The sequence below is a fragment of the Chaetodon auriga genome, chromosome 2 (genome assembly GCF_051107435.1).
Source record: "Chaetodon auriga isolate fChaAug3 chromosome 2, fChaAug3.hap1, whole genome shotgun sequence".
Taxonomy (NCBI): Eukaryota; Metazoa; Chordata; class Actinopteri; order Chaetodontiformes; family Chaetodontidae; genus Chaetodon; species Chaetodon auriga.
The window spans coordinates 3,417,170-3,438,661 of NC_135075.1; the positions used below are offsets into that span (position 1 = coordinate 3,417,170).

At 42.3% G+C, this 21,492-nt stretch overlaps 2 protein-coding genes across 2 annotated transcripts; both read right to left on the minus strand.

The window, feature by feature from the left end:
* Nucleotides 1–2,196: 2,196 nt before the first annotated feature.
* Nucleotides 2,197–5,249, minus strand: LOC143331226 (transcription factor 15-like). The gene is made up of 2 exons (XM_076747906.1): nucleotides 4,564–5,249; nucleotides 2,197–3,481 (listed from the first exon to the last, which is right to left on the minus strand). The coding sequence occupies exons 1-2, from the start codon at nucleotides 5,044–5,046 to the stop codon at nucleotides 3,416–3,418; spliced, it is 549 nt and encodes a 182-aa protein (XP_076604021.1). The 5' UTR covers nucleotides 5,047–5,249; the 3' UTR covers nucleotides 2,197–3,415.
* Nucleotides 5,250–17,520: 12,271 nt separating this feature from the next.
* Nucleotides 17,521–21,154, minus strand: LOC143331958 (transcriptional repressor scratch 1-like). Its single transcript, XM_076749135.1, has 2 exons — nucleotides 20,677–21,154; nucleotides 17,521–18,863 (listed from the first exon to the last, which is right to left on the minus strand). Exons 1-2 carry the CDS (start codon nucleotides 20,831–20,833, stop codon nucleotides 18,052–18,054), a joined length of 969 nt encoding a protein of 322 aa, XP_076605250.1. The 5' UTR covers nucleotides 20,834–21,154; the 3' UTR covers nucleotides 17,521–18,051.
* Nucleotides 21,155–21,492: the final 338 nt, after the last annotated feature.

Here is a 21,492-nt window from a genome sequence, read left to right on the forward strand (position 1 = left end):
TGCTGAGAGTTAGATGAGAAGGTCAATATTAGCTCACATCTGTACAGTAAATGCTGCAAAGCCAACATCCAGTTAGCTTAGCATAGCAAAAAGACTGGAAACAAGGGCAAACATAGGAATAGTCTGCCATATAACCTAAAAATAGACTTTTTGTAGGGATTAAACAAATGATGTAAAACAACTTGAATAGTGAGCTTTATAGGTGATGGTAGGTGGATTTTGTTATCTTTGGAGAGAGGCAGGGTAGCTGTTTCCCCTTATTTCCAGTCTTTGTGTTAAGCTAAACTAATTGCGTCTTGGCTGTAGCTTCATATTTAAGTACAGATGTGAGTGGTGTCAGTCTTCTCATTTACCTCGGCAAGAAAGCAAATAATCACATTTCCAAAATGTCACACAATTCCTTTATTATTACGGTTTATTTTAAGAAATACTGCTTATAGTACTGTACAAAATACTGTTTTACATTTTTCAGTTAATTTCACTATGAAAATCAGCTTGCTGAGTCTTGCTTGAATAGGGTAATCCATCACAGTGGACATCTTGTCTACTTTTATTTTTGCCACATCATGTGATTGTTGCAAGGTTAATGTGGTGCAGATTTTTCAAATCAATTTTCTGGCATTCGTCCTTTAAGCACTTGTTGTTGCTTTTGGTGCATCCAGTTAAAAACCTGGGATTTCTATCACTCTCTGCGTGCATAGTGATTCTCACACCTCGCAGAGCTCTGCTCTCTTGCTGTGATCTATAACATTAATTCATCAGCAGCTGTGTTTGTCTGGACACAGGGTGCTAGGTGATATTAGCTGTGACTGATCAACACCACATGTGGATCCCAACCCAGGAGATTTACTGCCAGAGCAGAGTCATGCCAAAGATCAGCCCTCAGATTTCTGTATTTTCCTCGATGCTGGTTCCAAGTGTCCATAACTTTGAATGCAGTGTTATTCATGAAAACAGAAAATTAGCTACTCTACTCTCTGCTACTCACTGTGCTTGACTTGTCAAACATGAGAATGCACAAATTTGTGAACTCATCAATGTATTTTTAAGGAGGTGTTTTTCAGTTTCAACACCAAAGTTTAAACTCTGCTTCTTCCTCTCTGTGGTTGACCCTGTTGGCATGGCTCCAGTAATGTGCTACACTCCCTCATGGTCCCCATGAGTAATCATCAGTCACCACAATGGATCCACCAACACTAATTTGTGTCTTTCCTGTTTTGCCTTTACCTTTTCCCAGAGTTGACTCTGATTCATGTCTTCCTAACTGGCACTCTGCACCTACCACCCTGACAGGGCTCTCTGTGGTCAGATACTGCTGGGATACAACGATTTCAGAGAGTCCACTGAGAAAGAGATTGATTGCTTCCTCTGTTGAGATTCCTTGGCATTACTCAGACAAAGAAGGTAAACCTTTGGTGGAATTCCCCATATAGGTTTCCTCTGCTGAGCTGTTACAGGCAGAAGATGCCAGTAATGTTAAGTGGTTTGGTCTTTCTTGGGTTCCGTGCTGCCCTGAATTTACATGAAATAAATAATAAATAATCAGGAAAATAGACATCTGAAAGGGTACAGTTGCAGAGCCTACTTTTTTGCAACTTATCTACAAACTAAGCTTGCAGTGTTATAGGCTCAGTTCACACAAATTACATGCACACGTTTTGTTACTTACCCCTTTACTGGCCATGCAAATAGTTTGGGTTTTATTTGTCCAGATTTTGAGATATCTGGCTCTGAGATTTCTGTTTCTACCGAATACAGTGGGCCTGACTAGTCCACAGAACAACACTTTTCAGAAGGCAGAAATCTCAAGAGAGAGATATCTCAAAACCTGGATAAAAGCAAAACTATCTGTGTGACTAGACGCTACTAGAAGGCATTTAAAAAGTGAAGGCTTTATGTGTTTGTTTGTTTGTAAATTGGGTGAACCAACTCTTAACTACACTGGCACAGGGGAAAAAAAAGAAAATGTGATTGTTCAGCTTGAGACAGCTATTGACATAGTTCACATAGCATTGTTAAGGGACAATAATTCAAAATATTTTAAAATATGACAACTACAACTCAATGAGAACACATTGTGTGCATTATCAATGAGAACTGTTAAAACTCTTGTTGCCCTGCAAAAACGCTGCAACCTTTAACAACTTCAAATACATTAACATTACACTGAAGGCAAAATACAAGAGAGCCATGTCTATGTAAAAATAAATTTAATTTCAAAGTAGATTACACCATGTAATGAAAAAGCAAACAAAATAGTGTCCACAGATATGTCCTGTCGCACACAACTTCACAACACCAGTTTAGGTGGATGGAGTGGTCTGTCCTCTCATGTCACTTCTCAAGCTGCTCTGCTGCAAGCTGCAAGTCTGTTTGCGTTCCAAGCTTCCCAAAATCATCTAAGTTACATCTTAAAGAGTGATGCAAACTTGTGTGGGACTTTGTCTCATCTGTCCTTTATCCAGTACAGTATATGAGGGTAGAGGCACCAAGAGCACTCTGTGTCTCTGATAGATCTTCCTGGACGGCAGTCACGCTGATGTTTTGGCATTAAATATCTAAAGATCCACAATCAGATCATGTAAATTAACTTGTCATTTCTCATATGTAAGTTTGATGTATAGATTAAAAAAAAGACATTGTTTACTTAATTAAGCCTCAAACAACATCTACGCAGATTTGTTATCGTATGTTGTCAGTTCATAGGTTGAAGAACTTTTTTCATCTAACAGTGATAGCTGTTTCAAATTGTTTGTTTTGAATTTGAATGTGAAGATATCCTTTCATTTGCATGGATTATGGATTGTTCCTTTCAGTTATAATAGGTGATTAGCATTATCCATGCTGCTTCTTGATTATAAGTCTTTCAGTAATCCAAGAGCAGTTAATGTTGTGTATTCTATGACCAATAGATTTCAAACACCTTTTCCCTGCATTCATCATTCAAGTTCAAATAAAGATGGCAAAAACCTGTCTCCTGTTTACTGTTTACTCACTTCCCATTTAAATAACAAAATTCTGCTTTGAGATCAGGCCAAATGATGTTCTGCTCCTGAAAGACCATTTGTCATGTAGAGTTTGACTGCATTTTAACAATCACCTTAACATGTCTGGAGAGTTAGTCATTAAGCAGCAGGCTGTACCACAGCAGCTGCAACTCTAATGTTCTCACTTTGACAATATTCCCCCATGACATTAGGCAGCACCCTGGAAAGACTTCCTCTATCTGCTGGAAACACACAGGTGGTTTTGGTGCCAATGCTCATATCTCATTCTGGGTTAAGTGACCAATCAGCCAAACTCCTAAAACGTTAGCTAGCAGTCCAAAAAGACTGCTGAGGTGCTGAGATGCTTCTAGACTCTAGGAATGGTCAGTGGAGGTCTGCTCTGAAGAGATCCAATCCTACTCCCAGTTTCATCGCCGACTTATTTGTCTTGCACTGCTTCCATGCATTTTCACACAGTCTCGTCTGTCTTTCACCTGTGAACAAAGAGGGAAATTACTGTCACTGTCAATTCCAACATCATCACTGTAGGCCTACAGAAACTTTTTTGACAGAAACACAAATTCTAATTTCAGAACGCAATTACATAGCTGTCTAGAATGGATAAAACCCCAGCTTCCTTTAAAGGATATCTGCATGTACTGAATGATATGGCACCTATAAATAAACTAAATCCCAACACAGATATTTGAAAGCCAAGAGGGACCATGTCCATTTTACTGGGGTGTATGCAGCTCATTCTAACCCCACGGTGTCATATGACATCCATCTCTAGAGGAACAGACTCATTCCAGTTTAACAATTTGATGTTGAACTGCTGGAAAGGCCCAGTCAAGCAGAGACGTAAGTGTACTAAAGCACAGTATGTCTATGGAATAGAAGAAGGCTGCAAGTATTTTTCCAGTGAAACTCATAGATCCTTAAATTCTACTGTAAATATTGTAACAATGCTGAATTAATTGATTAAACATATATATGACAGTATTAACTGACTGCTGCTGGCATACTGTTCAGGAGGACTATACGACTTAAATGCATTAATATTCAGACAAAATTATGATTTAAGCTGAGTTCTGAACGTACTAACCGGCCCTTCTTCCTTCATGATGACCGTGTTTAGAAATGTGCAACTTTAGTGTTCCCTCGTCTATTCGCGGAGGAACGAGCACTGTAATGCATTCGTGCGTATGTTTTCAGAAATATACGGGTTTTATTGGAAATTCGGCACACATATTAACCACTTATAGCCCAAGTACGTTTTATCTAACTAATCCCACCCAAACAAACTTGGATCCCTGGTTGTATTTCCTGCAGGAATGAAAGGCAGACGGAGTCTAAAACCTGAAAATGCATAGCATAACAGCTTTGCATGGTATACTGAATAAACACGGTATTAAATAGTCGACTCTGAGGAATTCTAAAATATGGAATTATAGATGCCACGTGTTACGCTTGCCAGCGAAAAAGACATTTTAAAATAGCACATTTTTGAAATGGAGTTCTGCGTATGGGTGACACCTGCCAGTGTTTTTCTCTGAGCGCAAACTGAATATTTTACCCCTTTCCGCTGGTTGCTGAGACAGAATGTGCAGATAGTCCGGGGCTGTTTGCCCTCTCCACTCCCCTTCACCTCCTTGTAGACAGCACTAAGGCACGGCTGGCCGTCCTCCCTGCCGTCCCCGACCACCAGCACGTTGGCCAAGTGTGAGATATAGCTGGAGGCCAGGCGCAGCGTCTCGATTTTGGAGAGTTTTCTGTCCACTGGCTCTGTGGGGATGAGTGTCCGCAGCGCAGTGAAGGCCGTGTTGACGTTCTGGGTCCGGTACCTCTCCCTGGCGTTGGCGGCGTTCCGCTGCCGCACCACGCCGCCGGACTCCCGCAGGTAACTCTCCCCCGCGGTCCCGCAGCAGCCGTAGCCCTGGTCGGTGCTGCCGTCGCTCTCGCTGCGGTTCCCTTCCTCATCGTCCGACATCAAGGTCAGGTCAGCGGGGTAAGAGAAGGGATGCGTCGACACCGGCCTCAGCATAGTGAAAGCCATCATAGGTAGGAAAGTGTTTCACAGGGGAAGCCAATCCCGTATTTTCAAGTAGAAAACAGCTGCATACAGGCAGGAACTGTGCGTAAAAGTCGCCGTAACTCCAAGATTTAGGCAGCAGAAGTCCCCGGTTTGTTGAGACACTTCCCTATAAGATGGTTCAATGTGATAGTCTTCATGATAGGGAGGGTTCTTATAGCAGCGACAGTAGCCTCTCAGCTGTAAACGCAGGGGTGGAGCACATGCAGGGACTCCCATCCTCCCGAATGATTTGGTCCTAAAAGTCGCAGGCATCATTTGGTAATGGTAAGGTGTGGACACTTACATTACCTTCACCAAAATCAGCCAGTAGCTCTTTCGAGTAGGGAGAGAAGACAAAACACTGGCAGATTTTATTAATGCGTTCCTTAAAACTGCCACTTCAGGAGCATCATTTGGGATGGTGACCTTCAGATGCAGATGCTTACACACACGTTCAAATATTCTACTGTATTTGTAGTTTCTGCTCTTTGCAGATAAATAGATTTCATGCAAAAATATATTCTGGTGTGAGGTGTTATTAGCACTCTTTGCCAAGACTAATGCAACACTAATAATACAACAGTTTTGCATATTGGTGAGGGTAACTAAATACTAGAAATATCTTAATTCAACAGCAGCACACATACAGCCTCCAGAACGACCAGCACCTTTCTAAAGAGTAAAAACCCATAACAATATAGCCTTCCTGAAGGTAGGAACCATTGCAGAGCTGTTGTATTAGGGACTGTGCTAAACTGACAAGGGGGAGGCTGAACCATATGTTTCACTTCATACAAAGGCAAGGCTGTCCCCAGCATTATTAATATTTTATATGGACCCTCCCTTAGACTGAGAGGAAACTTGCAACGCCCTTCTCTCCAGTATCCCAGAATAATTCCTGTCACTGAGTGGGTCTTCTGTGTGCAGCTGGTACTCTCACAGTACCAGTTTGCTCTGCTTCTGTGTGCAGCTGATTTGGTTTAACACAGGAGGTGATGCTCATTAATGAAGTTCTAAATGTCTTGGTTACAGTTCAGCTGAACTGAAGAAGAGCACATGATGAAGTTTGTGTTCAGATTAATGTCGTGCTGCATTAAGGAGGAGATTAACATTACAAAGTGTAGCCATAGTCAGTGTGTTTCATTTTAATTCATCTATTAGAACAGGGTTAACTTTATTTGAAAAATGGACTTTTACTGTACTTATATACTGCTGGAGATGGGGTCTATTGTGAGCAAATAAAAAATGCTGAGCTCTTGGAGAGATCCCGTGTAATCACTAATAAGTATACACAAAGACTGACGCTCACTCAATATCTAAAAACTCACCTTATGAGCTACTGGTTGATTGTTTTGAGGAAAATCTCAGATTCATCCCTGGAAACAAAATTATGGTCCTCCTACATACGTCAAAATGCATCTTTCTGCCTTGTGACCCATGCAAAAGCCAACTGATTGATGTAATGAGACGAAAAATGATAGAGAAACGCTCTCTCCTTCAGCACATCGAAAAATCTATAACACTTTGTGATGTCGTCCATCTCCTTCAATAACTTCTGTAAGGTTTTTTTGGACTGCTAGATTTAAAACTGGCCCTCAACACATGAAATAGTTAGGTAGTTAATAGCTTGATGTTGACCAGCTTTAACATTAATTGGTAATAAATCAATAATCCAGTATTATAAATAGCAGTGCTGAAAATATTTCTGTACTACTTCATAAGATTTTGAATGGTGGACTATTGCTACTTCTACTTTGGTAAAGGATCTGAATACCTTTTCCACCTATAGCTGTGAATCACATGCCTCCACACTCCTATGGGAGATTTTAGTGTCATGTGCTGAACAGAGCTCTCCACCATTAGTGAGGGTGAACACTAATGAGGGATTACCTTTTGGTCATCGCTCCATTGTATCCACAGAGGTGGGCTTTCTAAGGTTCCAGAGGTGGGCTAGAATGTATAAGCAGACTTTTGGTGGCATATGGTATTCAGTGTCATAAAGCTTTTGTGACTTGTGACCTTGCAGACATCTCATGTAGGTCAGCACTTTGGAATTTCCTCTCAAATTCTGAACTTCCTTTCAAAATCTGCTTCAGTTAAGCCAGCGTTTCTCCACCTTTTCTGATCCATTTTTACACCCCAAAAGTCTCATGAACCCAACAATTAGACAGTTGTTAAATAGACAGTTGTCAAGTTGTCAATGTGAATTTACTTCACAGTTTGTTTTCAAGACTACAGAGGGAGCTTCAAATGATAATATATTTCAAATCCTTTGCATACATTTTTTTAAAATGAAACATACATTGTTTATCAATTGATTAGGTTCAGAAACATTTTTTTTGCCCACCCTCAAAAAGCACAGGTTAAATACTAAGCATCATTCCAAAGCAGTATGAGATGCGTGCACATTATCAATGTGTATGTCTGTACATGGAAGCACAGCAGTGACTCCTGCCCTCAGAGTACCAATATGATCAGTGGCTCTACAGTTGCCCTGTTTCAGTTTGTCTAATGGGTTAAGTGCTCTGGGTAAATAAACACTCAGCAGATGCTGGAGGTGATCAAGCCTGAACTGTCTCTGTGGAGAGCAAGCAAATGGCTTCCAGATTGACTGGTGCTGTTGGAGGGAGTGAAGGAGGGAGGGGCTGTCGACTTCTGGAAAAGGGAGAGAGTGTCATCAAAGGGCCTGTTTTTACAAACACAACCCCTTGACACATCAATCCAGGGCCCCTGGCCCCCAGCTCAGCTGCACCAACAATGGCGACCTGTGCAGAACCTGGTTCCACTCATAAAGCAGGACACCATAGTGTTTTACCACGCGTGGCCAGCCAGCAACACGACCCCGCTGCACTTTCTCTCCCCCAACACCACCACTGCGTCACAGTTTGGAACCGTAAATACTTTAACCCCCCCCAACCCCTCACCCCCTGCATCAACTTAAAGGAATGCCATTAAATGCCTGTTGAGGTGATTAAAGTACTAATGAAGTGTGTGGTGGAAGGAATGTGTCAGCGAAGATGTAAGAATGGAACTCAGTGAGAACATCTTACTATGGTGGTTTTATTTTTCATCTAATTTTCCATTAATCTGTTCTAAATTTTATTTTCCATGAATTAATTCTCCATTTTATTTTCTATTAATTTATCCTCAATCTTATTTGAAATTAATTTATTCTCAATCTTACTTTACATTAATGTTCCATTCCTGTTTTCTATTCATTCAATTTTTTTATGTGAAGCACGTGGTGCATGTGTTTTCTCTGCAATTCTTGTATGAAAGGTGCCACACAAATAAAGTTTATTATTATGATGATGATTATTAATATTATTATAGTATTTGGTTTGACTAAAAGGTTTTTGAAGCTGATACTAATGTCATGAGATGAAGCTGCCAAGAAATGTTATAGTGCAATGTTAGTCATAATCCTTATAAATAAAAGGGATATTGTACTTGCTAAGGTAAGTCTTATGAATTTACAAGTTGACCATTGTGGGATGCTAAACATGCCTAGAAGTTGTAATTGTGGCATTACTTTATGTGTACTGCAGTTGTTATTGTCGTGTAACTCAATTGCTCAGACACTGTAGGACAATGAATTACCTTGTTATGTATAATGTGAAAGGTGACTCTTGTTAAGACTAAGCCACCTACAATTATTACCCAGTCCAGCTGCATCAAGCTTTTTTGCCACTTGTAGCTCTTTGTTTTTGTTTTATGGCATATTAACTCGACTGTTTAGTCTCAGTGCACACATCAGCCTTCCTTCCAGCCAGCGCAGGCGGCTGCTTTGAACCATAGGAACAAAAAAAAATACTTAATAACCCTGCTGCATGTCACTTGCTTAGCACTGACCATGAGGCAGACAAAGGTGGCAACTAGCAGGTGAGAGAGTCAAACAGAGTCAAACATCTTGCGACTTAAGAGCCAAATGTTCTTCTCAGGCATTGATAAATCCAAAACAGAGCTAAAAGGAGAGTGAATGTTGGACTTAAATTCACTGAGTGGGTGCAAACACAAGTGAAACACAGAAACAGACAAGTAAATGCTAACGTTGCTCTGTCTCTGCTGGATTTCAGGGCTGACGGTTGGTGAACTTGTAGACATCTTAAGCACCCAAGAGACCGAAACATTGATTTATTCATGAATTAACAAACGCAGCTGATTTTTGTGAAGATAGCTGCACTCTGTTTAGATGAACTAGATACAGATCTGTGTAGTATGCATGGCTTATTGACATATGGACAGGAGCCATATTAATGTTTTGTACCAATTACCATACATTTAAACCAGAGTTATTTGCTGTCATTTTTATGCACTTAGCAATAATAAAAAAGAAGGTATATTTTGTATAAGTATATGTATATTTGCAGCTTTTGCAGCAACCAATATGTGGTAGGTTGGTTGATAACTGATTTTTAATAAAAGACCTGTACAAGATAAGAGATTTTTCATTTTAACTATGCATGAAAACAAGGACAATAAGTAACAGGTCCCGACAAAGATGCAGATGCCAGACAAACTAAAGACAGTGCACCTTCAATGTTTTCCATCATCAGGAAGCATAATCCCCCTCTCATACCCAGTATGGGCTGACGAGACGATGAGCGTATGGCCCGACAGTGTTAGCTGTCTGCTGGGAAAGACTGCGGTCAGATAACTTGACTCATCGGAAACAGCTGCAATGGAGAGAAAAGAGCCTCCTCCGAACAGCCAGCCAGCTGCAGCCTGCTGCAAAGGGCCTTTAATGATCTAACTTTGTTTGTGTGTGTGTGTGTGTGTGTGTGTGTGTGTGTGTGTGTGTGTGTCTGTGTGTGTGTGTCTGTGTGTGTGTGTGTGTGTGTGTGTGTGTGTGTGTGTGTGTGTGTTGGTGTTTCACTAGATGGAGCATATGAGACGTACAAGGGAGAGAAAACATGGGCATAGTTTGAATAGTTTAGAGTTTAATGCAAAACAAAATGGTATCTCCCAGTATCTGCACTAAGAGCTAATGCATCTGTGGAGTAACTCTGAGGATTTTTTGTCTTTGGTGTTAAGTCCATGTGGGTTGTTTGCTTTGTTTTATGCTAGACACAAAGAAATTAATGAAATAGTCTTTCATCCATTCAGACCATATTCATTCCACAGCTTATAATTATGAGCTCTTCTAAATTTAAATTGTGTGAGTGGAAATGAGCATCAAGTTTGTAAAGAGGCTTGTGAACATATCAGTGTAGTTCCCTGCATGCACTGCATGTGGGTTAAAACTGTCTAGTTAAGCAAAGTCAGACTAAACAGTGTACTGAATTTGTTTTCACAGCTTCAGTGAGCTTTAAGGATGAGTGCAATCTATTTCTTTTCTTTCTTTTTTTTTAATTTAGAAAACATTTCTATCAATTATATTAAGAGTGCACTCACCAAGTTCGTTGCTAAGATCTGGGAACACAGCAACATCTCTGAAAAGACATCATAGGACAAGAAACACAAGCAGTCCATCAGGCTGTAAACAAACCTGTCTGACTGTCAATGTGCTCTAACTGTTTTTGACAAACAGCCAGTCTCTGGCTCCAGTACAGTTTCTCAGACACATTCAGTGAGTACAGGGTTTAGCAAAGGTCTCTGAACAGGTTCCATAGTACCAAACCTGGCAACCTCATGGCTGGCAAGAAGTGGATCCTGCACATAACTTTCCCTGAAAGCAAAACTTGTCATTTTGACATTGCTTATGTGCTGGTTAAATAAGCATGAGGTAGCATGATCATAAAATTGAGAAGTGCTGGTATGCAGACATTGGACAGAGCCAGGCTTGTGGTTTCCTCTTGCCTCCATTCTTCATGCTAAGCTAATTAAAGCTAAGCTAATCACCTGCTCAATCTTCACATCTAACTCTTGGAAAGAAAGCAGAGTTTATTTTCCAGAATTTCTGGTTAATTTTTGGCAGAAGTTGGGGAAGTTATGATTTCATAGTAGTTTGTATCGTGCTGTCTTGGTGAAGTAAATTGTGCTTCTGGTGCAGAACAAAGCAATTGTAACCCCCCGTACAGTAGCAACAGAATTATCTTTGATTTGACCCTCAGTGTGATCTCAAGATTAGGCTCAGCCCTCAACTGCCCATCCTCCTCCCATCCCACCACCCTCCTCCACTTTCTCCCACACTTTCCCCCCTCTTTTCCCTCCCAAAGACGCTGATCATCTTTCACAGCTCCTGACAGTCTGAGCAACCAAGACAGGTGGGCTGGTGTGTCAGTTAGAGTTCAACAAATGGCCTCAGCCACGTCCACCACTTGTCTCACCTTTCAGTCCGAAGACTCAACTTGACAAATTCTCCATTTGTACATACCATGTTGTCTTTTCTTATGAAATGACATCATTGTCAGAGATTGGTTCTGAGTTCAAGTCAGCTTTATAAGTGAATTTTTCCTATGTCGCAGTTGGAGCCGCTAAAGGTAATACCAGAGCTAAAATAATAATAACACCCCAAGGCTTTTTGGGGGGACTAATATTTAAAAGAAGCAGGTGTTTCTTGATCCTGGGGCTGATGAACTAGTGTGTCATCATCTCCCAAAGGACCCCCGGAGGCTCCCAAACAGGCAGAACATCAAGTCAACCCCTGCGCTACAGGAAGTAGACTCACACGCAATGATTCTTTTGGAGAAGTCCACTGCTGCCTTTAATGTCCACCAGGCTGGGCTTGACATTCCTCCAGCCCACGTCTGTCGGCTTCCTCCAGAGTCACCTGGGACCTCCAAGCAAAGGCCTCTGCAGGTCAGCAGAGTTTATCGCACCAGAGAAATCAACAAGTCGGCTATAAAACCTTGTCTGACATGATGTAACAGACGTGGCCTGAGGTCTGATAAAGGAGGCTATAAAAAGGCTCATCCGTTTTGGCCTTGAGGTCATTCTGCCTGCTCTGGACACGGCGGTCATATCCTCCATGTTGATTGGCAAGCAGTGTTGACCTGCAGTGGTGCTCTGCTCCTTTGTCTGTGGTGGAAGTTTCTGTTTGCAGACATGTACAGTAGAGCATGATTGCTTGTTTTTATGGCTATATCCTCTCAGAGTCTGGGCATAGCACATAAAGGGGTCAAGCGAGCCATATTTTTCATTTTGTCATTTTGTCTTGCTATAGTTATACTGCTATATGATATTGTTTAGTCTGTAAAATGTCAGAGAGAATTAAAAAGGCCAACTTCCTGGAGCCCAGGGTGATGTCTTTGATTGTTTTTTGAAATAATATTCCATTCACAACAATGTAAAGCAGAGAATCGTCCCATGTAAGAAGCTTAAGATAATGAAGGTTCAGCATTTGTGCTTCGTAAATGACTTAAATGAAAAGTTGATGATGCATTGGATTGAATTTCTGGTGACCATTGGTTGACTAATTACATCAGATATATTACTGTATATTAAGCAGTAATTGCATTTTTTCTTCTTTTTTGGCCTCTTGTGGCCAGCAGAACGAGCTGCACACACAACACTGACATATTATCACCTTCTTCATTTTTATGGCTGTATGTGTGTTGCCTGTTTGCACATTCTGTAGACATGGAACTACATTAGCAGTAATTTGTAGTCATGTTTGTGTCCACCTGATGAATTAAGTCCAATTTTCACCCTCTTTTAGCTCTGGGTTTGGTCTGTACCATGTCCTGAGAAAAGTATCTGCTCTTTGGCTCTTTAGTCATAATGCTCCACTACGTTCGCCAGCTCGTCTCTACCTGTGTCTGTCAGCTGGTTGGTGCTGAGCAGGTGGTATACACTGGGTTCATCAGAGCTTTTTCACTGAAAACAGCTGTGTGCTGCAGCTAGGACCCAGGGGGCAGTAATTTGATTGCTTTTTTAGTAATGAGTACTGTAAGGAATTCTAAATTGAAATTCAGTAATTACATTACAGTTCCTAATCATATAACAGTAATAAACTTTATTTCTATTTATTTGTATCCTTAAAAAGTTAAAACCAAAACAAGAATCTCAGTAATGTTCCATGTGCTGTCAGTTTTGTATGTGTGTGTACAGACCTGCTCAGGATGTCTTAGCTTGGTGCAGGGGCCAGAGATGAGAAGAGACAGCTAGCCTCTGCAAAAAGAGGAGGAATATGCCTTCCAGTACTCCAGACTTGTTGTATTTATGTATGGGGCCTTGCTTGCTGCCTTGCTAATGTTAGCCATTGGTAAGCCAACATTCAAGGGTCACCTGGTTTTGTACAAAGTTGGAGGGTGAATAAACTGCTCCAAACTGTCGGGTGGCTGCTTCTTAAACCACAATTTATCATCTTCGATTTCTACCAGTGTTAGATAAAAGTCATGTAACATAGTTCGGCTGAGTAATGCAGAGTAATTTAATCAGTAATGTAACTAATTTCATTTGCTGATTAGTAATTCATAAAATAATTTATGTGATTTCAATGATTAACAAGTAATTAGTATTTGATGACTTTTTTCAAGGAACTTGCCCTTCACTGAGGAAACAAGGTTAATGAAAATGAGACCGAACTGAACAGTGAAGTTAGAGCTGAAAAACCAAACAATGAGCTGAGAGACGCTAACTGTCTCTGAAGAGCTGAGAGGAGCTGGAGTCGGATCATAACTATCTGTGGGTCAGTGTGAGAGACCCCTCTCACATTACACACTGTCATGTTATTATTGTTATGTGATTGTTAATATAGATATATTGATTATTGCAGCTTTAGATATCTGCTTCCATAACACTGCTGCACTTTCACAAAGGACCCATGGAAGAAAGTTGGTCTTTTTGGTTTATGTTGTCCGAGAGTCAGTGGTATATCTTTATCTTCCCATCAGGCTAAGTTGACCATGTTCCCCACTATAGCACGTATGTGTGCACGCATGTCTATATGTGTGTGTAAGTGCACATGTAAACATACAGACATGAATATGTGTTTTGAATGGTGGCCATTGTGTCTGAAAATAGCCATATCCAGTCTTTGGTCTATTGAGACACATACTTGCATTTCCCATGAGGGGTTAGTGGCTGGGGGCCACCGAGGGCTCAGCCCTGTCTGGTCTGCACCAGCAGCCCCGTTCTCATGACACCTGACCCAGAGCACATCCTGTGGTCAGGCTGCAGTGCTGTGCTGTGAAAGGCCAGAATCTGCTCATAAGGAATCTCCTAACATGGCAGGGTGGGAGGAGGGGGACAGACTTTGGTTTGGGTGCTGCTAACACACCCTGCTGTTTGTTTTCATCTTTTGAATGAGACTGTTTTGATTTACACATTGATCCTCTTTTTGTGTTTAGTCCTGACTATTCCAAGAAGGTCAGATTTTAGCCATGTAGTGTTTATATGGGTCCCCCTCTGCTGGTCAAGGGAAGCACTGCACTGATAGAAAGATTGAGACGTTCCATGTGTTTTTTATGCTTTCACTATGTCCAGGTTCAGAGACTCGATCATGTGGAGGACATGGCCCTGTATGCGATGTTCTGACCCAAAGGTTCTCAACCTTGGGGTCGGGAACACCAAAAGGGGTCATAAAATAAACCTGCGTGGTCACATGGTATGAAAGAAAACATTTCTGCTAGACGAAACTATTTTTTCCTTACAAATGTAATTTTTACTTTTTTATATCTTCAGACCCCTACTTACGAAACTAAACTAAACAACCTGACAAGATAAAATCACTCAACTGTTAGGCTGCTTTGTTTTATCGGTTCTTCTTGGGAACTACTGGTCAAACCTCATCAACCACAACGATCCATCTTTCTATTCCATGCAGTGTATCACAGTTCACGACAGTGCTCTTAATTCAAGTTTAGTGTCACACATTCACAATCATACACGGTACAGTGTATATAGTGAAATTCAATCTCTGCATTTAACCCATATACTAAGCATGAGGAGCAGTGGGCAGCCATTGTGCAGTGCCCAAGGACCAACTCCAGTTCTAAGCCCTTGGTGAAGGACGCAGACAGGAGAATTAATCTAACATGAATGTTTCTGATGGTGAGGGAAACTGGAGCATCAGGAGGAAATCCACACAAACACAGGGAGATCCCAGAGCAGCCCTGGTGCTACAGCAGTGCACCAGGGCTGCTCAGTGCTGCCTTCCATGTACAACTGTGAACATGGTGAAGCCAAAGAGGAATGATGTTGTTGGTGCTGGCAGGTGGAGCTGTAAACCAGAGGAAAGGTCACCTTCGTTTTTTTCTTTGCTTTCATTCTTTCTTTCAATCCCTGCACCTCCTTCCCGGTGACATCATACATGTCATGAAAAGACGTCAAGCTATAAGATAATCCTTCCCCTCCCACAGTGGGAAAATTTGCAGTGTTACAGCAGCAAAGGGGATAGTGTAATAGTAAGAAGCAACAGTAACAAAAAACCAAGACATCAGAAATGAGTAAACACTATAATATGGTCAGTAATACAGACAGTGGCTGACTTGACATCTTTGCACGTAGGGAATACTCATATTGCTCTAGGCCTATACTGAGGGGTATGACACTCTTGGTGAGCACTTTTGCTGAGTTTCATATTCACTGATATTGCACATGAGTGAATTTGTCAGTTTGGGTGTGTGGTCAACTGGGAGCAGTGTTAACTGTTATGTGTGACAGCAGCAGGAAGGAAGAACCTACAGTATCTCTCCCTCACTCTCTGCGGGTGAAGCAGCCTGTCGCTGAAGGAGCTGCCCAGTGCTGTCAGAGTGTCCTGCATGGGGTGGGGCATGTTCTCCATCAGGGACGATCGCTTAGCCATCATCCTCCTTTCTGCTTTCCACATCCACTGGGTCAAGAGGGCGTTCCAGGATGGGGCTAGGTTTCTGAACCACTCTGTTAAGAGTCTTCCTGTCAGCAGTCAAGATGCTGCTGCCTAAACAGACCACTCCATGGAGGATGGCTGGTGCCACCAGAGTCTCCTCAGCAGATACAGTCTATTCTGGCCCTTCTTATACAGTGCAATTGTATCGTCAGTCTAATCAGTAAAGTTTATTATTGAGGTGAACACCCAGGTTCTTGTAATAGACCCACATCTCACTGTCCATTCCCTGGATACTCACTGGTGTAGGAGGAATGTTTGCACCAGCAGAAGTCCACCATAAGCTCTTTGGTGTTCCCCGCATTGATCTATAGGCAGCTCTGCTAGAATCAATCCCCAAATCCCTGAGTCAGTTCACTATCGTCCCCTTCTGTGATGAGGTCAAGGATTGCAGAATATCAGGGAAGTTTTGCAGGTGGCTGATTTAAGTCTACAGTGTAGAGGGTGAAGAAGAAGGGAGCTGGGACAACCATGTTGGACCAACAGTCCTGTATTCTCACATGCTGTGGTAACATTATGTGACATTATGCTCTCTGGAACTGTGACATTATGTTCTCCCTGTAATGTGGATATCACATTCAACACAAAAGCGTAGTTCAATCCTTTAGAAGTGAGTCTTTTGTGTGGCATGAAGAGGATGGTAAGACGTGCCTGCTTCATTACTTTATGTTACATTATAAGCTTGATTACATCCAGTGCATTTTACTTCCAGGCAGAAATAAATGTGTCCAAGATTAACACTGAGATTTTAGAATTAATTTACCCCTTTCCTATTATATTGTGTAACATTATCAAACAGTAATATTAGCTAGGAAATGGTTGAATGCTAATGCTAGCTGTAATAGGGTGTCAAAAATGGCCCGATCTCTCTCCGGATTTTTACATCCATTGTCTTGTCTCAGCTGCAAATGAGCCTCAGTATAGGCCTAGTCTTTGTATTTTCCTCTGTGGTGTTGTTCAACTGCACTGTGTGTGTTGAGTAGGCACTCAGACGAGGTAACACACAGTTGACATTGCTTCACTTATTTCTGGCGCCTCCGCTGCCTGACTTTGGTTCTCAGAATTGTTGTGGTTGTAAAGTAAGTGTGCTGCTATTTAGTCAGCAAACAGTCTTATCTTTGGTGGTCAGTTTTCCATCTACAGTGTATCTGAAACACTCTCACATGCTGCTTTCAAATGCTTCGGTGCCATGATTATCTAACCTGCACGGCTTTGTTTGATCGTGTCCTCCATTTTTGTTTATTAGCTTAGTTTACTGATTGGTAAATAGGGCATGCAAAAGATCAGCTGACAGTGAGTTTTACGAGCACCTTCCTTCTGCCCACAAGGCAAACGACTTCACACGCTCCATTGCGCTTACAGACTGTAAACTTTGAATTTGGACTGCTCATTACAGAATATTACAATTTTTCCCATGTTCAAATGAATGTTTGGATTTTGAGTAAAAAATCACTGCCCTAGTGAAGACATTTTGCACTGTAGCTGAAAAAAAATCACATATATATCACTATATTTATCACTTGCTCTTCTAAAATAACATGAGCTTGTCAGACATGAATGAATGGTACAATACCAATACCACAAAGAGGTTTGGAATGAATGGATGAGGCCTACATGTCAGTTCAAATTAGTTTCGGCTTGAGTTTCTGAAAAAGTGACAACAGTATCGTGCATGTATTCAGGCATCAGTAAAGGGAGTTTCAGTAATTGTGCATTTACATCAGTTTTATTTTCATCATCAAATTGACCAGACAGAGAAATATAGCGTCAGAATATATTTTGGATTTTGTTTTCAACAAATCCAATGCATGGCTTCTAATAAGTCCATGCTAAATTCACAAATTCATCAACCAATAATAAATAAATAATCTTTGAAAATTGGCAAATAAATAGTTAAATAAGTTAATAAATACACAAATACATTATTTAATGAATAAGAAGTGTTTGAGGTAAATTAAGAACTAGTTGGCATAAAAAATAATACTGGCGTGTAAATTATTGCAATTCAATTTATAAAAACAATATAAAATATTTTTCCTTTGTGATCAACACTGCGATTTTTATGAATTTCATACATAATTCCTGAATAATTTAAAGTGAGGTTATTGCTTATCAAAAGGCAGGATTATTATGCATGCATGTGACAAGCCTGAGAAGTAAAGTGGCAAGCTTTTCTCTGGCTTTGTTGAATGAACCATTAAAAGTTTATAAATAGAAATGGAAAAGAGGAATATTTTCAGTCAGTCCTCAGAGCTGCAGTCATCCTCAGCCTGGTACCCTTTGAAGCAGGCCGACTCGTAGTGCTTGTTCAGGTAGGACTTGAGTGCGAAGCTTTTGTGGCAGCGTTTGCAGGAGTAGTGCTTGAAGGCTGAGTGTGTCTGCATGTGGGCGCGCAGGTTGGAGCGGTCGGCGAAGGCTTTGCCACAGTGGGCACAGGCAAACGGTTTCTCTCCAGTGTGAGACCTCATGTGGCCCTGTAGGAGCCAGGGTCGACTGAAGGCTTTGCCACACACCGAGCACTCGTGCTTCAGGTCATGGGTCAGCATGTGCATGGCCAGTGCCGGCATGGACACGTACACTTTGTGGCAGGTGGGACACTTCCTGGCCTGCTGGCTGTCCAGGCTGCGGTGAGTCTGCTTGTGTCTGCTCAGATTGGAGGACGTGGCGTAAGACTTGCCACACTCGCCACATGCATGACGCCCTTTGGATTTCCCTTTGGCAAGGCTGCAGTCTGCCGAGCGGACATCATTGTTGCTGTCTGATTGACTGCCTCTCTTCCGGGGACACCTCTGGTTGGGTCTCCGGCAGGAGCGTCCATCAGAGATGAGGAAGGTGTCGATGGTGCACGCCTCCAACTCAGGGCCACTACTGTCTGACTCAACTGTCCCGCTGGAGACCGGGCTGTCCGGATGCTCCATGTCATGGTCGGAGAACTCTTCCCCGACGCTACCACCTGGGGAGTACAGGGACCCTGAGGAGAGCCCGGTCTGCTCATGACCTGGCTCCTTTGTGCTCCTCATCACTGAGGGGATGATGTAATCGTGGATGTAGCCTGAGAAAGACAACATACATATATATATATATAAAATAAAGAGATGGAAAAGATTTTTTCATTGGAATAAATGAATGGAACATCTTGATGATCTCAATAACCTCTGAAGAAAAGTGCCCTCTTACACAAACCTCTAATCAATATGAAACCTATACAGGAAGCTATTTGTAAGTGCCAGGTTCAGCAAGCTTTGGGACTGAAATATTAATGAGTGCAGAGTTCTGCCCCAATCAATACCTCCGCTGGCTCCACAAGTGCTATCGGAAGAAAAAATCTGAAAGGCACATTGTGGCTGAATATTAGTCAAACACAATGTGCTGACATTGACAAAACAGACACAGAGCAATAGTTTGGCTCCGGATCGATCCACCTGTCGCTGCCTCAGAGCGGCAGCACCAGCAACATGTCAGAATCTGTGATAGCGGCGGGGGAGGGGGGGGGACCAAAACAGAGCGTCTCAGCAGTGAAATCCCCTCAATCATTAAATCATTTTAATCAGATCATTCCCCATCTGTGCTGTTTTTGAGAGTGTTCATGAGTATGGTAAGAGGGAGATTGAGTGACAGGTGGGGGACTGCAATTTGGCAAAGAGGGAAGGGCCAGGGAGGGTGTGTGTGTGTGTTTTGTGTGGGGCACTGCTGTCTGATCTTGACAGCAGTCAATGGTATATTGAGCCCACTCACCCCCACCACCTCCAACACTCCCCCTACACACACACACACACACACACGCACACACACACACACACACACACACACACACACACACACACACACACACACACACACACACACACACTGGCACACAAAGGGAAGCAGACAGCTGGCATCCTAAATCTGGGGGACAAATGATTCAAGTCGAACACAAGATCTGTGATGCTGGAGGGGGAGTTGGGGGGGGGGGGGTGTGCTCAAAGCACACATTTCTTTGGATGTTTCTGAAAGCCAAACACACACACACACATACAGGCACACACACACACACACACACACACACACACACACACAAACGCGCCATATTGTTTGTATTGCAGGGTTGTTCTCACATCCAGCCTCTATAGAAATCCCAGGGATGAAAATCTACTGTCTGCCAATGCACTGATCATGTTGCACCTTATTGAATTACCTGCAGCACTCTGTATTTTCCAGTCATTACCCATCCTCTAAAAAACCCTGTTCCATCACCTCTCACTGCTCCACATATGGATTGTGTTGCTGCAATCCTACTCCCTGTGGCTATCTAACATCCTGCAGGATCAGATGGGGAGAGATGGAGAGATGAATGAGGGGGGGTGGATGATAAGAGGAGAGACTCAAGGGCAACTGCACCATCTAAGGACAACACAGTCCCATGTGGCTATCTGCTTTCTCTCCAGCTTTTTTTCCTTCTTTCTAGTTGGACCTGACAAAGGCTTGCATCAGATTGTCTGCCTAATGCCCGTGTACACGTATATTTCATCATTCATGTACACAATAGTATTAAAGCCAAAGGCTGCTGTGTGATCTGGTTTGAGTATTAAGCAGATTGAGCCAGCGTGACCTGAATACTATTTAGCATCCGTCGAGTTAGAAAACAAAAGTCCTGAGGGATAGGGAAGGGGGGCGAGCAATGCCTTTGGGGGGTTTTGGGGGTTTCCAAGAGGTAGCAGAGACAACAACATAAATACTGCTGCATGAATGTATTTTGGAGTTTTTTTTCTCCATTTAGTGCAAAAAACCATATGGACTGACTCCAAGTGAAGAAATCAACAGCCACTGCAGCAGACACACGTATAAAAAAGTTGAAAACACAACTTAGAGACATGTCAACTCACCATTTTCACTCAAACGCACCGCCAAGTTGGTGGCTGACTCTGTGATGGCATGTGTCACAGTGTAAGAGTCATCCCAGTGCTGCTGATGCTGATGGTAGTAGTTGGAAGATGAGAAATCATGAACCTTCAGCTGCTTCACCAAAAAGGAGCGTGGCATTTTTATTTCCCTGATGAAAAACTGATGCTAGAGCCTCATAGAAAAATGTGAACAGATTGCTGATAAAAAAAAAAAAAAGAGCAGAAATGTAGTGAGCTTCCAGGCGGCCTTCTTTAGCAGGCCAAACAACGGAGGATTGAAAAAAGGGTTTACAAAAAAATCTGTCCTGGAAATGGTTTAAAGCCAGAGGGGAAGAGAAAGGGAAAATGTAGTGAAAGTCGCAGAGAGAGAGAGAGAAAGCAGAGGACAAGGAGGATGAAGAGGAAGACAGAAAGTGGCGAGAGAGAAACAGAGGCAGAGAGAGAGAGAGATGGCTGGACTAGCTGAGCTCAGCACTACTGCAGCCTTTTATATGTGGGGCACGAGCCCCAAAGATCAGGTGGTGCTTTGGAAGAGGGAGCTGCTTAGCATTAATCCATCAAACATCCCCGGGGACACACATCAAATTACCACGAGCCGTCTGTGCTTCTCCCCGCAAGCACACGCACATGCACGTACACACACAGCAGTCAGCTAACCCACCTCCTCCCACATCCTCCTCCTCCTCCTTTCACCCCTCCGTCTCCCCTCTCCCAGGGAAGGAGAGCAGACAATAGTGGTGCAGAAGCACGTGGGTGACACTACACACAACATCTTGTCCTCCATTGTCTTTCAATGAA